The 18,272-nt window shown below is 35.8% G+C and overlaps 1 protein-coding gene across 1 annotated transcript in view; it reads right to left on the reverse strand.

The window, feature by feature from the left end:
• LOC121379065 (transmembrane channel-like protein 7) overlaps positions 1-17,910 on the reverse strand; it is a 59,207-nt gene extending 41,297 nt beyond the window's left edge. The window contains exons 1-5 of the mRNA XM_041507526.1: positions 17,687-17,910; positions 9,509-9,770; positions 7,935-7,989; positions 4,870-4,951; positions 2,422-2,693 (exon numbers count right to left, since the gene is read on the reverse strand). Coding sequence (XP_041363460.1) covers positions 2,422-2,693; positions 4,870-4,951; positions 7,935-7,989; positions 9,509-9,770; positions 17,687-17,738 — 723 coding nt within the window. The 5' untranslated portion in view covers positions 17,739-17,910. The remainder of the gene's footprint in view (positions 1-2,421; positions 2,694-4,869; positions 4,952-7,934; positions 7,990-9,508; positions 9,771-17,686) is intronic.
• Positions 17,911-18,272: the final 362 nt, after the last annotated feature.

Below are 18,272 nucleotides of genomic sequence, written 5' to 3' on the forward strand. Positions count from 1 at the left end.
TATCTCAGTATAATAATATAAAAAATAAAATTGTTATTTTCAGAGGTTAAACACATTCAGTACATAGAGGATTCGTCACGAGTATTTTTTAATATGGAAAATATCAACTGAACCTATGTTAATCGGTATTTGTCGAGGCTCTGCCGAAACGAGGTTAATATTTTACATATTAAAAAACACGAGTAGCGAATTCTATTTATCCTATAACACTTCTAAAATAACATTTTAATTACATTTTTAGTAAATCACAGTACTAAAGTCGCAGCCATCGGGAATATGACGTCATCACGATTAACACAAATTAGTTTGACGTCACGCATTTTGAATAAATCTTTGAAAACATTACGCTCATGTACACGGGTCTTGTTGGCTTGTAAGCAACAACACATTACCTACAGACCTTGCAAATTTGCATACCATTATTATCCGGGTTAATAAAGTAAATTATCACATTGGTTTATGATATGGATATCATGGGTAAGTTATAGGATAAAACGCTCTCTCTAATCTATACATACATATACATACATGGAAAAACATATCACAATGCATGAGAAGTACAGATACATGATGAAAAGAACAATATATATTAATTTTCACAGAAAGTTGTTAAGAAAATTAGAATTTAATATATATTTAAAGTGTTTCTGCCAGAAAGAACTTTTTGGGTATGGCACTATATTAAAATACAACCATAGTCAACAGGGAGTGGGGAAGGGGGGGGCCCTCCCCCAGAAAGAAAATGGGTTACGGTTAGTGTTAAGGTTAAAATAATCATACAGTAATGATTTTACCCTCTGGCAGAAACCCTGATTTAAAGGTATAGTCACAGACCATTGACCTATTTAAAGGCATAACAAAGTATTACCTGAAAATATATACATTTAATTTGTACAAAAATTACTTAATTAACAATCTAAATAACCACCCCAACCCACTTATTAATGATATTTTGCATAAATAATTGTATTAAGGTGATGGTCCATAATTGTTAAAAATATAATGGTGATTTGGAACACAGATGTGTGACACAATATGTTTTGAGTCATGAGACAGGCATCCCTTGACAGGATGATGCCATTTTAGTGTGTCTTGAATGACTATGACGTCATTAACTTATGTACACTTTTAATCTAATGCTGAAGCTTTCTGTTTAGTGTTTTCCCATTAAACTATATATTAAAATATGACTTTTTAAGGTTGTGTAAGAAATAGCATAATACACTCGTGCCCATTGGAGATGATTTATGTTACAATTAATGGTTCCCAAAGGTACATGTATCTAACAAGCGAAAGTGAGCTAAGATACATTTTTCTTCCCCACTGGAATGAAGTAGCCATCTTTTGCATGGTGTATAGGGCTAGACAATTTTAAATACACCTGACGTCATAACTCGTGCTTTTCAACGATTGACATCATAACTAAATTTTTTCAGAAATCTGTTGAATTATTTATTCCCCAAGTTGCCATTTCACGTTGGACCATTGCTTTAAAAATATTTAAACAATTTAATATTTTTAATTTTATATTTATGGTTAAGAAGTTACATTTTCATGTTGTTACATCATGTGGACTATATTTTACCACATATGATTAAATGAGTTTGTAGGTGAAATGTTTATGAATCGTTTTAGAATAAGCAAACTGTAGCTTACAAAATTTATGTTTTGCTACTGTCATTAAATGGAATCTTACGCTTGTGTTTAACATGACGTCATTGGTAACAGATGACATCATATTAATGTGAGATGGTGACATGAGGTCATTAGACAGTTTTAAATTAATATTGTTATTACCTTCATCATAAAAGCTATCTTATTAATTAATTTGTAGTGTTAAATTTTATGAAACAAACATGGCAAATACGATAGTGTAGTTTTCTATGATAAAAAGGTCAAATAAAAAATGTTACTTGATCAGCTATCTTTGTCTGTGTAAAATTATGGTTTATTTACCGAATGAATGAGAGAAAAAGACTCGCTGGTGAAAATTTCCACCACCTTGGGTGTACTTTTTCTATCCCACATAACAACATGTGACAGAGTCTTATAATCTACACCTCAGAACGGTGCTAGATACTATTTGAAAACCACTCGCTGTAATATCAATTATCTCCAATGTGTACACTCATGTATCATTCTCTATTGATCCAAGTTAGACAAAAATATGAAATAAATTAAAATTAATGATTTAATGAATGACAGAGTAGACTCACTAGCAAACGGATGGACATACTCATTGATTAAATAATTAAAATAATGAATGAATAAATGCATGGACGCATGGATGGAAGAAAGAATGCATGGATGGATGGATGAATGAATGAATGAATGAATGTAAAATTTAATGAATGAAGAACTGACTGAATGAACAAACATATGACCGACTGAATGAGCCTCGTATCTCACAACAGTACTCACACTTCCTTGGAAGAAGCTGCTAAAAGAGAATTCCGAGGTTATCTCCTCTTGAACTTTGTTGAAATAGTTGAATGTGCAGTTCTCTACAATGAACAGTTCCCGACTGTAGTTGGCATCAAAGGCAGTGTGATTGAGTGCCGAGATGTTGGTCTGTGCTGCATAATGCGTTGGTGCTGTCATGAAACATCCCACTAAGATGGAAAGGAACACATTCAGACCGAACAACCAGCGCAGGAAGACGAAGAACGACAACACTCCTGACCCCTGGTGACCTGCGTTCGAGTAAAAAAACCACATCAAGTTATTGCTCCCCTAGCACTAATGTATTCACAGGGACAGGATGAAGCTTGAGATGATGACCTAGATAAAAGTTTAAGTACACAAGATATTACAACGTATTCACAGGGACAGTATGAAGATTGAGATAATGTAAGTACACAAGGCATTACAATGTAGTCACAGGGACAGGATGAAGCTTGAGATGATGACCTAGATAAAAGTATAAGTACACAAGGCATTACAATGTAGTCACAGGGACAGGATGAAGATTGAGATGATGACCTAGATAAAAGTATAAGTACACAAGGCATTACAATGTATTCACAGGGACAGGATGAAGATTGAGATGATGGCCTAGATAAAAGTTTAAGTACACAAGATATTACAACGTATTCACAGGGACAGGATGAAGATTGAGATAATGTAAGTACACAAGGCATTACAATGTAGTCACAGGGACAGGATGAAGATTGAGATGATGACCTAGATAAAAGTATAAGTACACAAGGCATTACAACGTATTCACAGGGACAGGATGAAGATTGAGATGATGACCTAGATAAAAGTATAAGTACACAAGGCATTACAATGTAGTCACAGGGACAGGATGAAGATTGAGATAATGTAAGTACACAAGGCATTACAATGTAGTCACAGGGACAGGATGAAGATTGAGATGATGACCTAGATAAAAGTATAAGTACACAAGGCATTACAACGTATTTACAGGGACAGGATGAAGATTGAGATGATGACCTAGATAAAAGTATAAGTACACAAGGCATTACAACATATTCACAGGGACAGGATGAAGATTGAGGTGATGACCTAGATAAAAGTTTAAGTACACAAGGCATTACAATGTAGTCACAGGGACAGGATGAAGATTGAGATGATGACCTAGATAAAAGTTTAAGTACACAAGATATTACAACGTATTCACAGGGACAGGATGAAGATTGAGATAATGTAAGTACACAAGGCATTACAATGTAGTCACAGGGACAGGATGAAGATTGAGATGATGACCTAGATAAAAGTATAAGTACACAAGGCATTACAACGTATTCACAGGGACAGGATGAAGATTGAGATAATGACCTAGATAAAAGTATAAGTACACAAGGCATTACAACGTATTCACAGGGACAGGATGAAGATTGAGATGATGACCTAGATAAAAGTATAAGTACACAAGGCATTACAACGTATTCACAGGGACAGGATGAAGATTGAGATAATGTAAGTACACAAGGCATTACAATGTAGTCACAGGGACAGGATGAAGATTAAGATGATGACCTAGATAAAAGTATAAGTACACAAGGCATTACAACGTATTCACAAGGACAGGATGAAGATTGAGATGATGACCTAGATAAAAGTATAAGTACACAAGGCATTACAATGTATTCACAGGGACAGGATGAAGCTTGAGGTCATGACCTAGATAAAAGTATAAGTACACAAGGCATTACAACATATTCACAGGGACAGGATGAAGATTGAGATGATGACCTAGATAAAAGTATAAGTACACAAGACATTACAACATATTCACAGGGACAGTATGAAGCTTGAGGTCATGACCTAGATAAAAGTATAAGTAAACCAGACATTACAATGTATTCACAGGGACAGGATGAAGCTTGAGGTCATGACCTAGATAAAAGTTTAAGTAAACCAGAAACATTACAATGTATTCACAGGGACAGGATGAAGCTTGAGATGATGATCTAGATACAAGTATAAGTAAACCAGACATTACAATGTATTCACAGGGACAGGATGAAGCTTGAGGTCATGACCTAGATAAAAGTATAAGTAAACTAGAGACATTACAACGTATTCACAGGGACAGGATGAAGCTTGAGGTGATGATCTAGATACAAGTATAAGTAAACCAGACATTACAATGTATTCACAGGGACAGGATGAAGTTTGAGGTGATGATCTAGATACAAGTATAAGTAAACCAGAGACATTACAACGTATTCACAGGGACAGGATGAAGCTTAACGTGATGATCTAGATACAAGTATAAATAAACCAGACATTACAATGTATTCACAGGGACAGGATGAAGCTTGAGGTCATGACCTAGATAAAAGTATAAGTAAACCAGAGACGTTACAATGTATTCAGTCATTTTTTTTATGATCAACTTACTTTCTATAATGTGAAGAGAGCTACTCCATATTGTAAATAGCCGACAAAATGCTTGCATACGAAACTTGAATCTTCTCCAACACTAAAAAAACAAACAAATTAATAAATCTAAGAGAGATGAAAGTGGGTTACACACACACAAAAAAAAAAGGGAAAGTTTAATATCAGAGGAGTACTGATATTAGCCCAAGGGTTATAGTGTTGCACAACGGTCTAAAATAACGATCACAATTCACAATGTTAAAAGTTAAAGTGTGTTGCATTTAACGACACCACTAGAGCACATTGATCATCGGCTATTAGATGTCAAACATTTGGTCATTTTGACATATAGTCTTAGAGAGGAAACCCTCTACATTTTTTCATTAGTAGCAAGGGATCTTTTATATGCACCATCCCACAGACAGGATAGCACAGCTTGTATGCTGTGTAAACAGTCGCATTCAGTATGACTAGATTCCTGTGTTGTCACATTGTAAAAAATTTTATGAAATCAGTAAATCCATAAAATGTGTCAAGTCTGACTGGATAGGCTGTCATGCAGAGACAGATGCGCTGCTCGAAGACAGCAACATTTTCGTAAATAACGTGATGAAGAATTTGTCTCAGCTGAATGTGCCCAATTCCACTGATCATTTACTAAGAGGCTAGAAAATGTAATTATTTAATGTACTCTATTATGGGTGTACAGTTGAAGATACAGGGCCGAATTTACGAGGCCTGGTTTTTTTTAAAACGCAGGTGTTTAAGCATTGTAATTGCATGTCGTTACATGTGAGCCAACCGTTCCAACCGCCGAAACCTCACGAGCCACCAATCCAACAGTGGAACCTACAGGCGGGTAAATTACATCAGCGGTACGCCAAACTCATCCGGATGAACGTGGAGGACGTCTCCAAACTCTACATGATCCCCAGACAAAAAACTTGGGTCAAGCTTCCATGGAGCCCGGAAGGAGAGTTCGCCATCAGCAGAACCCTTCTGAGTGATAAAGAGGAGGTGTGTATACTGACCATACACCAAGCCGGAATATACCATCAGGGAATGCTGCTAAAAGAAATGGACAATCCGACGATACACCGCATCGTGAAGACGATATCGGGGGCCAACTACCGTCCATTGGTCAGGCAATTAGCAGTCAGCCCATACCGGCCCTTCTTTACAGACATTGACTCCTCCAACTTCATCGGATCACCCTAGACGCCAACCTTTGCTAGGACAGGTAACAACCTCCTTTTTGGGCTAGTTGGACTTTAAACACTTTCGATCGAGTTCAAAATTCTTATGTTCTTTTTTTTTGTAAATAGTCTAACGCATTTTATTTTGGCGCCCGTTCAATTGCTCAAAATCACCTTAAAACCCTTTCGGCCGAGCAGTCATAAACGTTTTGGGTTTAAATTTAGAGTCCGGACATGTATTTGGATGCAGTTACTCTTTGTAGACTTAGGTAAATTACAGGCTTCACCGAGGAATCGAAATTCAGCCAATCAGAGCAAGGCTCCCACTCGGTGTTACTTCAAGTTTGCGAAGTGTCTGCTAGTCGGTCCGCGCTCGCGTTAACCTTACTAAATGGCTTTATTCCAAAATCTGCCCACTTCAAACTTACCTCCCCCCCCCTGCTCCGGAGTTAGTCACTGGCGAAGTCAGAGGCTAAATCCGTAGTGGGCGTGCCTGCACCTTTTTGGATAGGGGCACGTTAATACAGTTCCCATTCCCATTCCATGTGTGCAAATCTAAAACAGACTGTGTAAATATGGCCCATAATGCTTACATTTCAAAGAAAAAGTCAATAGATAATTTTGAAATTAAATTTATTCGGTGTCATTGATAGTTGCATACATTTACATGTACACAGGCTTTCTGCCAGAAAATAATGTGCTAGTACAACAAAACAGACCAGAAGTACTAGCTCCTACTAGGTGGATATGGTAGATGCTGTTTTCAAATTTGCCACAGCATTTCATGCACTTGACACATTTTAAACAACTGTTCTTTTATTATCATCTATCTAAAAATTATTAAAAAAAAAAAAAAATCTATTAATTTCCAAGATCAGGGTACCCTCAGTACTCTCTGGCAGAAACCCTGGTACACAAATGTCCATCTCAGTGCACATTTAAAAACATCAAAATATAATAAATTAACGTAAAATATCTAAAAATTAACAACTTAACAACTTAAAAGTTTTTGAGAAAAAAAAAAAGTAAAACAAAATTTCAATTGAAACAAGAGCCTAGTCACCTACAGTCAGTAAATTGATGACTCCATCTGCAAGACTCATAGCAGGAGGAAGGAGATGTTTTATTTAACGACGCACTCAACACATTTTAGTTACAGTTATATGGCGTCGGACTTATGGTTAAGGACCACACAGATATGGATTAGCAGCAAGGGATCTTTTATATGCACCATCCCACAGACAGGATAGCACATACCACGGCCTTTGGTATATCAGTCGTGGTGCACTGGCTGGAACTCATAGCATGCATGATACCTGTTTTCCGGGTGTGTGTGTGTGTGTGTCAGAATGACGAAACTCATAACTTTGTTTTTACATGGGTCAATGAAGCTTCCCACCAAATATAGTTGGAAATGATCAAGTAGTTGTACAGAAATTACATTTCTCTATACAACTCAAGTATTGTATTAAACTTCACCTCTCCCCAGACACAAACGGGACCCACTGACATTGTCTGATGACCTTTACATATATGAGGCTAGCTATTCCGTTACAATATTTCTGGTGTTTGATACATTTTATAACAATCTTAATTGATATACATTGGTAAGTGAGTTGGCCAAGCACAAGCATACAAGCTTCCATTGGAGGGGGTACTGTGGTGGTGGTGGTGGGGTTGAGGTCATGATTTTTACCCAAATTAAATATACCCAAATCTGAATAACAATGTTACAACTATTTTTTTTTAGTAGAATGATGAAAATATATGAAATTAAAACATTTTCAGGCCAGCTCTATTGTTTTTACCCAAATAAAAAATGTGCTCCAGAACTGGGGAGAAGGGGCAGCCGTATGCTTATGGGCCTACAGTACTTAAGTAACTAACCTTACGAAAGTTAAATATACCATCTTTTTTAATTTTTCCCAAACGCACCCTGTCTCTGTATAAAAGAAAAAAAAATCAAAATGGTCAAAATATGTTAAATTTGTTTTAATCTAACTTGAATTTGTATACATGTACTAGTGTTAATTAGTATTAATTAGCTAAGTTGGTAGAGTGCTGGACTCTCATCCTCAGGGTCCAAGGTTCAAATCTGTTACATGTAAATTTATGCAGGAATAATTAAGAAAACAGACCACTATATACCCGGTACTAAAAAATATAATTAGAAAAAAAGAGAGAGAAAAAAAGAACATCAATAGGATATACAAAAATATTTATAATATGTTACTAGGCCATGTCCCCGGCTACTGATAGGAAACCCTGTTTTAAAATGATCAAAACTTTAAATTTGGTAAAGTAAAGTTTGTTTTATTTAACAACGCCACTAGAGCACATTGACCTTTTTATCTTATCATCGGCTATTGAATGCCAAACATATGGTCATTCTGACACTGTTTTTAAGAGGAAACCCGCTGTCGCCACATAGGCTAATCTTTTACGACAGGTAGCAAGGGATCTTTTATTTGCGCTTCCCACAGGCAGGATAGCACAAACCATGGCCTTTATTTAACCAGTTATGGATCACTGGTCGGTGCAAGTGGTTTCACCTACCCATTGAGTCTTGTGGAGCACTCACTCAGGGTTTGGAGTCGGTATCTGGATTAAAAATCCCATGCCTCGACTGGGATCCGAACACATGCAGTACTTACCAGCCTGTAGACCGGTGGCTAACCACGACGCCACCGAGACCGGTAATTTGGAGCAAAACAATCCTTATCATCTCACAGAATGCATGTAAATGTAGTCGGATGTAATTTAAAATGTGATGATTTGCCATATCTAGTCTAAAATGATCAGATCCAGATGGGGAACGAAAAGTAGGGCAGAAAAACTAAACCAAAACACGCAATCAGGCTACAGTATTTACTAACAAGACAAAAAACACATTTTGTATTTTCCCAAGGTGGCAAATTGCCCCCTACCCCCACCTCACCAATGTTAGATAACTCAAAAGTTACCAAATTTGTGCTCAGCAATAGTTAATTTTTTTGTTAATTACTGAACATTGGTTATATTAGCAACTTCTTTTTAACATTTTAGCATTCTCTGAAACCTGCATTTATAGCAAATTGTCATGCGATACTGAATGAAATGTTCCCTGTACCACCATTTTTTTTTTTTCCTAACAGTTCTGTATGCAAAACCTTGCATTTTGCAGGGGAAATTTTGCAGTATGGGTTGGGGGGGATCTAGACTATGGCCTATGACAAGCGAGGTTTATGTTCGGTTTTTGGGTCATGCTCCCCTGGTATAAACATTGAAATAAGGAAAAAATCACTTTAAGCAGGACAGGGGATCTCGACCCCCAAAACCCTCCCTCTGCTCACATTGGCATTGATAATCAACATTAAAAAAACCCAGAAGATACACAATTAACAGCAGTCTCGTACACTTATGCAGTCATAAAATTTCTGGTATATGTGTCCCCAATTAGGAAAAGATGGAATTTAGCATACCTGAGCATTTTCTTAATTTTCATTGGCCGACAAACAGCCTTTAGATGCCTCATTAACAATTTTTGTGTTGCTTCGTTGTTTGTGTCATTCAGATCTATACCAACGGCCAAAAATTTCTCTATTTCCGTGTCGAGATCAGCAGCAAATCTGTCTTTGTCACTCCGGTGAATGAGTCTAGTCTTAGCTAGAGAATGTGTCGGGATGACACCTCCGCGCTTCACATTACGTATAACACGCCTCGGTCTAATATTTCTGCGTTGATCTACAAGCAAACCAATTAAAATCAAATTAAGACTCTCATTGTAATAATAAGAATAATAATAATAATAATAATTAAAGCTGCTATCAACAATCAAATGGTATCTTAGCTGTTATCTAAATGCCATCTTTCAAATAATGAACAAAGAGGAGTTACTCTGTGTCCAACACTATCTAAAAATTATAGGAGTTATTCTCCATGTCAACGAAAATGGTTTTGTATAGCAGGATAATTTTGGATTAAATTACCTACCTGTGGGGACTGAAAATATTAAATTTTAAAGCACCTTGGGCAATAAATAAACCTTTGGTATTAAATAAAATAAAAAAAGAACTGAATAATATTGCAAATAATAATTTAAAAAATGTGGTGTTTAAGGCTGCCGTGTATGACGAATATGGTGATTTTACCCATATATACACGGATGGCTCTAAAGATCCAGTAACTGGTAAAACGGGAATGGCCTTCTGTGTTGAACAAAAAGATTTTCAAAAACCTATGATTTGTAGAGACGAACTTTCAGATAATATTTCAGTATACACCACAGAACTTATGGCTATTTCCTATGCTATTAAATGAACATTATTTTCGCCCCCCACAGGCAAATGTCAAAATAAATAAGTAATTTTTTCCAATAGCCTGAGTGCCTTGCAGGCTATCAGTGGGTCTAAATCAATAAGACCTGAACTAATTAATGAAATTTATTTAAATTATAATAAATTAATTGCATGGGGGGACTCACCCTAATGTACATGTATATGATGTATACAAAAATGAAGTACACCTAACTGTAATAAGTGGAGTTTTCAATAATGTCCAACATTATCTGTTAGAGTCAGGGAGTGTAAAAAATTTGATATTGAGCACAACAATTTAAAAGAGGTCATTTTATTTGTTTCCGATGGGCTGACTTAGCCTTATAATTTTCCATTTTCATGTTTAATCTTCTGCTGTCTCTTTTAATTAAAATATAACACATCACTTGAGTTGCGTTGTAATACATGTATATATATATATATTTATATTGCAAATATGGAAAATAACTTTAAAAAATATTTTAATGTATAGAATATTTAATATAAGATATTGTCTATGTTTTATTTACCTTTAATTTTAATATTGTTTTATATTAATTGTGTGTTTTAGCGACACTTTGGCTTGGTGATTTGGGGGGTGGAGGGCATCTGGCAGTGGCTCCTTCTTCCTCCGACTGGAGCTCCTTGTTAGTACTCATTTTTAACATTAATAAATATTGTATTTTAGATATTAGGTTACCAACATGCTTTTTTAATACTCTTTTTACTATGTTTATTATGCATGATTTTATAATATTTTAATTAGAATCTCTCTCTCTCTCTCTCTCTCTCTCTCTCTCTCTCTCTCTCTCTCTCTCTCTCTCTCTCTCTCTCTCTCTCTCTCTCTCTTTCTCTCTCTCTCTCTCTCTTTTCATTGCACATTGGAAAAAACAATTAGAAATAATATTAAAATTAACAAATATTGATAAATTTATTAAAAAGGGGAATTGGAAACGGAGTGGACAACAGTGTGTGAGGGAGGCTAATTTTAGGGGGTGTTAGGCATATTGAGTTTCGGATATAGGAAAGCTAGGTTAGACTGGCCTCCCAGTCCCTCTTATCCTCTCCACACTGAAGTCCTCAATGGGACCTTTTCTCCTAATTAATAAAAAAATATTAATAAAATAATAATTAATTTTAGTATAATTTTTCTATGGCCACGGTCCAACCATTTTTGCTTAATCTTCCTGGGCAATTAAAAATATAATTTAAAAAAAAAAGAGAGAGAGTAGAATTAATTTAGATAGCCTGACTAAAAAACAAGTAAAATTGGCGTTAAAGTTTATAAAGGGATATATTATATTTTCTATTATGCTTATTATTGTTTAGACTACAAATTATACTTTCCCCTCCATTTAGTATAAAGTCAAAATTATCCCCATAAATTAAGTTCTGTCTGACACCCGGCCCCTGGCCATACAAGAGACCAGGCATTGGATGGACGTGCCTGAACCTCTCTTGGATATTGGCACATTAATAAACTTAAAAGTTAAAAGTAAAGTATAGCAGGGAAATAAAAATGCACAACATACTGAGTCCCTGCTTTTGATTTAAGAAATCTGAAAAGATGTTATATTTTTTGTCAAGCAATAATTATATGTCAACTTTGGTACAACATATGAAATATCCATATGGAGTGTCTTATTCACAGTGAACAGACAAAAATGGGGGCAAATTATATAAATAATGTTTTTAAATTCTAAAATAAGGTTATGTGTGTAATTTTGGAAGACACTAACAAATGATTATTTCTCAACTATGATAAAAAATAAAAAATATCTGTATGCATTATTCTACTCTCAGTATATTGGGTAACTTATCAATAGAAAAATCAATAAATAATAAAAAATAAATAAATCAATGTCTTTTGCTGTGAATGGAATTTTACACTGGCAATTGTAAAAAAAAAATGTTAAAAAATCCTTTTAAATAAGTTATATGTTTGGTCTAGGAAGGCAACAAGAAATGATTACTTCTCAACTTTGGTACAACATACAAAATATCCATATGTAGTGTTGTATTCCCAGTCTATAGGGCAACATATTAATATAAAAAACCAATGTCATATCCTGAACAGAAACAGAATTATATAACTTCAAATATGGGACAAAATATAAATAAATTATGTTTTTGACCAAAAACAATTTAAAAACTCAATGTCATTTGCTGTGAATGAAATTTTAAACTGGCAGTTGTAAAAGAATTTTTTTTTTTTTTTTTTAAACTAAGTTATACGAGTTGGTCGCAATATTAGACAATAAATGTCCTTGTGTCCCTTTGAGATATATACAATATAAGAGTGAGCAGAAAATAATAATTCTAGTATCTACCAAATACAATAGGTCTCCCAGACACTAGTCGCTAGGAGACGTAATAAGTAGCCTACCGTAGGCCTAATTAACACTTAACCTGTAACACTGAGGCCTAGTTAACACTTAACCTGTAACACTGAGGCCTAGTTAACACTTAACCTGTAACACTGAGGCCTAGTTAACACTTAACCTGTAACACTGAGGCCTAGTTAACACTTAACCTGTAACACTGAGGCCTAATTAACACTTAACCTGTAACACTGAGGCCTAGTTAACACTTAACCTGTAACACTGAGGCCTAATTAACACTTAACCTGTAACACTGAGGCCTAGTTAACACTTAACCTGTAACACTGAGGCCTAATTAACACTTAACCTGTAACACTGAGGCCTAGTTAACACTTAACCTGTAACACTGAGGCCTAATTAACACTTAACCTGTAACACTGAGGCCTAATTAACACTTAACCTGTACGTAACACTGAGGCCTAATTAACACTTAACCTGTAACACTGAGGCCTAGTTAACACTTAACCTGTAACACTGAGGCCTAGTTAACACTTAACCTGTAACACTGAGGCCTAATTAACACTTAACCTGTAACACTGAGGCCTAGTTAACACTTAACCTGTAACACTGAGGCCTAGTTAACACTTAACCTGTAACACTGAGGCCTAATTAACACTTAACCTGTAACACTGAGGCCTAGTTAACACTTAACCTGTAACACTGAGGCCTAATTAACACTTAACCTGTAACACTGAGGCCTAGTTAACACTTAACCTGTAACACTGAGGCCTAATTAACACTTAACCTGTAACACTGAGGCCTAATTAACACTTAACCTGTAACACTGAGGCCTAATTAACACTTAACCTGTACGTAACACTGAGGCCTAATTAACACTTAACGTGCAGGTAAACAGAAAACAAAAATATCAAACCCATCAGCCCCCCCCCCCCCCAAAACAGTAACAAACAACCTCAACCCCTCTCACACAAACCCAAGCATCAAACGTAATGGATAATAACATTAATATGGTACTTCAGGGTTGTGTCTTGACAATTTTCAGTGCTAAACGTAAAATTTGTATTTGTGACTTTTGTATATATACTGAGTCAAATTAAAAACTTTACAATGTTAAATTTGAATAAAGTCAATGAGTGTTGAAATCAAGTAGTTTTCATAAATAAATATGGTAATGGCAATGTCAACACTCCATCAGAAGCCCATCACAGCCCTCATGACCTGATCCATAGCATGTGCACAGCAAAAGTGGTGTTACACGTGCCACTGGTCACATGACTACAATAGCACATGTTTTCATCTTTACTTACTCACAGTAGTCGGACCAAAAAAAAAAACCCCACATTAAAAAATATTTGTTACAACCTGTTCTGATGCCATGCCTCACAAATGTGCAGTGTGAACGTACTGTCGGCATGTTGCACTCAGGAACATCAGTAGCCAGCGTTGCAAGGGTGTTTGGTTCTGGTTGACAGGCAGTTTATGATCTGCGAACACGAGTACAACAAATGGTCATCACAGCCGATAGTCCCTGACCAGGTAGACCACGTATGATGTCACAGGCAGATGACCGTTATATTGTGTTACGTCACCTCCACAACCATTTCATGGTGGCTACAGCAACCACAAATGAACTTTTCAGATGTCGGGTGTCCACGCAAATGATCTGAAGTTGGCTGCGAACCGCTCACCTCCATGCATGGTGCCCATATGTTGGATCCATTTTGACGCAATTACACCGACGTCAACGTCAACTGTGGGCACAACAGCACTAGCGATGGACTTAGAGTGAATAGAGTTGTGTTTCGCGATGAATCAAGATTCACACTGCGATTTACCAATGGCAGGCTGAGGGTTTGGAGACGATGTGGTGAATGTCATACTCAGTGTTCTGTCAATGAAGTTGACACATTCGGAGGCAGAAGCATAATGGTTTGGGTTGCTTTCTGTGGGAATGGCCATTCTCGATTTCTTGTCATACATGGCAACCTCAATGCTGCTACAGTATACTGTGACTCGGTGCTAGTCCAGGAAATTGTACCCTTCATAGCACGACAAAGCCAGACTTGGCAAGGGGCTTACCTGAGGAATGTGGGCATCAATGTCTTGGGGTTGCCCAACTTGAATCCCATCAAGCAAGTCTTGGATGTGCTGGGAAGACACCTGTGCACTCTCAGGAACCCTCCACAGACTTTACCGGAACTTGGTGCCACATTAGTGGAACAATGGCACCGTATCCCTAATGCAGTCTTTACATGCATCAGGAAGTCAATGAGGTGTTGCATTGCAATTGTAGGCATACATGGACTGCTTCTGTTTTTGGCGAATCCTATTCTTCCTTCCAATTAAAATATGCCTTATTCATCACATTCTTCTGTCAAATTTGCAAATTGGCCAAGTTGAAACAGTTGTGAAGTTTTTAATTTGACTCCGTATATACATGTATTTGCATTTACTGACAAAATATCAGTGTGGGCTAAGAAAAACAAATTGGTTTAAAATGCCAGGGAGTATATATATTATTAAATCTGGAGTGCTTCTCAAATGTTAGTCATGAAGCAAATTATATATACTAATCTACAAACAGAGAGACAGCTCGTTTGAGAACCCCTCTCCAACTATGAAGAATACACATTAGCATCGTTCCTCCCCAGTTGAAAGGTGAAAACACACCTCTCCCCAAGTACATGTAGCTCGAGAATCTTCTAGCCCTATGCTGTTTATACACATGTACATACATGTGTAAACAGGGCTAGAGTATATAGGAGTTATGGAGTTTTTACATTGCAGGTGTTGTCTATTTGATCCCACAAATGTAATTTTTTGATCGAATGCATTACCCTGAGGTTAAAGGCATACTGTCACAGATTTAAGGACCTTATTTCTCTAAAAATGGATAATAAATAAAAATTACATTAATTGTTGGAAACCAAATCTAGCTTTCGCATCACCTTAACTGAACCATGATGGAGTGAAATCCATGTCATCCCTCTCGGCAATTTTAGTTTTTGAATTATGGACCATTTCCATAATTCAATTTTTTTTACAAAATATAATTAATAAATGGATTATGGTGGTTATGAAAATGGCTGAATAAAGTACAATTAAAGTAGTAAATACACACTTTAAAATGGTGCATAAATATAGGCACTCCCTTGTATCCAAATCGATTTGCATGTCCGGTGATTCAGCGCAGTAGATGTGGATCAGTGACCCCGCTATTTATAAACCGCCCATGACCTCACTTTGTAGCCCATAAATGCTAAACTATTGTCTCAGGATTATTTTAGTACTTTTTTGTTTTGTCTTGTTAAAAAATATTACTATGAAAATGAACGATCACACATGACCCATCTTGTGATCAGTTTCAGAATCGTTTTCTTTAGTGGCACAGTAGGCTACTGCAGACACATACATGTTCATTGTCATGCATGGCTAAGATGCCTACATGGATTTTTTTCTCGGGTAGATTGTGCACACACATGGATAATATTTCGCTTTTAATATTATTATTATTATTTTAATTTTTTTGTAACAATGTGACAATTGTGAACTGGAATGACTGTCAATTAAGGTGTAATTCTTTTGTTTTGTTTGCATTTGTCTGTGTTTTCCTTTTTAGTTTAAATAAAAATAACAGAATTTTTTTTATACCGTTTATTATAATTTTAAAAATGCGGGAAAGGTGTTTTTAGACTCGTTTTAAAATTCTTAATATCAATAAGGCTGATCTACTTCGCGTTTATATACACGAAAGCAGGTAAATGATTTATTTTTAAATTACAGGGTTTAAAACTAGCAGTAGCCCGGTCGCCCATGGCAACCTTTATTGGCTAAAGGCGACTAAGAATTTTACAATGGTAGTCCGTTGGGCGACCATCGATTTTAGAGTTTGGCGAGTATGGTACCAGTTAAAAAAGAAACGCACTGAAACTGAATCGACTGACCAATGTGACAAAAGACTGGCGCGAACTACAGATCTGGCAGGAGACGATATTATTGAACATGTTCTATATTTTGACAGCGCCAGACTGACCAGTCCGGAGCTGTAAACAAGTATTGCTCAAAATGTATTGTAGAAACTTGAATTTTTTTTTAAAGTCGTCGGCTTCTTGAAATGGACTGGATACGCCATAATTATCTAGTAGACCTATTTTTTGACATTATTAAATGGTATGGTACAAATAAATCTTATTTAATTAGCTTACTAATATTTTATTCTTGGATAAAATCAAAATTTATCTTGTGATTTTAACTCACACTAACAATGACATTTTCCATTACTACAAGGATTATTCCAAAAGTCAATTAATTGGCATGTAAATATAAAATTCATATAAAAACATAGTAATTTATTAAATTGTATGGGTATTTGGAAAAATAGTGGATGATTCAATCAATATTTATTTAGTGCCTTGTCTATAGGGGGACAGCCACTCCCGAGGAAATCCTTTACTGGAGAGTTCATCCCTCTTGCATTGCCATAGAGGACTTCCACTCTTAATTATGATATAATTATTGACAATTCTAAAATAAATTTAATTGTACCCTTAGCAATAAATATGTTGATACTTGATTAAACATTGAAAATGGAATTGAACTTTAATTTGTTAAAAACACCAACATGACAACTTCCTAAGCATACTTGAGCAAAATACCAAGTGCGCCGAATCACATGACGCGCCGATAGATAAATTGTTTATCGTATCGAAAACACATGACGCCAGGATATATTTAGTTCATCAAGATAAACCTCATGCGCTTTATCTTGATGAAACTATAATCCATCCCAAAAGAAACACTTTTTTCATACTATGGAATTTACTACAAATTATTTATTTTTGAGCCGAGTGTTTACCAAATTGAAAACAAAAAGAGTGAAAAAAAAAAAAGTGTTATTTCCAAATAAAACTATACTGAAATGGCATGAGTTCGAACCATTGACATTTTGACCGCTGACAGTTTGTTGACATTTTGTCTGCATAGGCTACACAATTAAACTTACCAAATGTACGACCACCCACACCCAATGGTCTAACCGCCACTGGCGCTGACATAGTGTTGACAAGTTTGAATATATGCAGGTGAAATAAGTGGTGAAATTGAGTTAATATAGGCAGACTTTTAACAATTTTGTTCGTCACAACATAGAAGCATCACAGTACAAAAGGCTTTCTGAATGATGTCATCGGTAATTGCAAGTGCTAGCGTAAACGTTTTGATGTCAAATGTCAGTCTACACACATTTTAATGACGTAATACTTTAACGTGTTTTATGTGTACACTGTATTTGTCAAGACAAAGTTTAGTCTAGTTAGCCTCTATCAAAAATTTTAATTAATAATTAATTAATGAGCCGGAAATAATATAATTCCATGACGCGGAGTAGACAAGAAAAACTGACGAATTCGATACGGAGAAAATAAAAGTTATGCATTTGGACTAGCAACACAGTGGAACTATAGCCTAGGCCTAATGAAAGACTCGTAAACGTGATCCTCATCAAAATTTACCGCTGTGTTAAACACTGCTAAGGTTTCAAAAATAAAATTGACAAGAAAGTATTTAAACAATTTTCATCTGCAATATTG

This window comes from Gigantopelta aegis, chromosome 8, assembly GCF_016097555.1.
Source record: "Gigantopelta aegis isolate Gae_Host chromosome 8, Gae_host_genome, whole genome shotgun sequence".
NCBI classification, from domain to species: domain Eukaryota; kingdom Metazoa; phylum Mollusca; class Gastropoda; order Neomphalida; family Peltospiridae; genus Gigantopelta; species Gigantopelta aegis.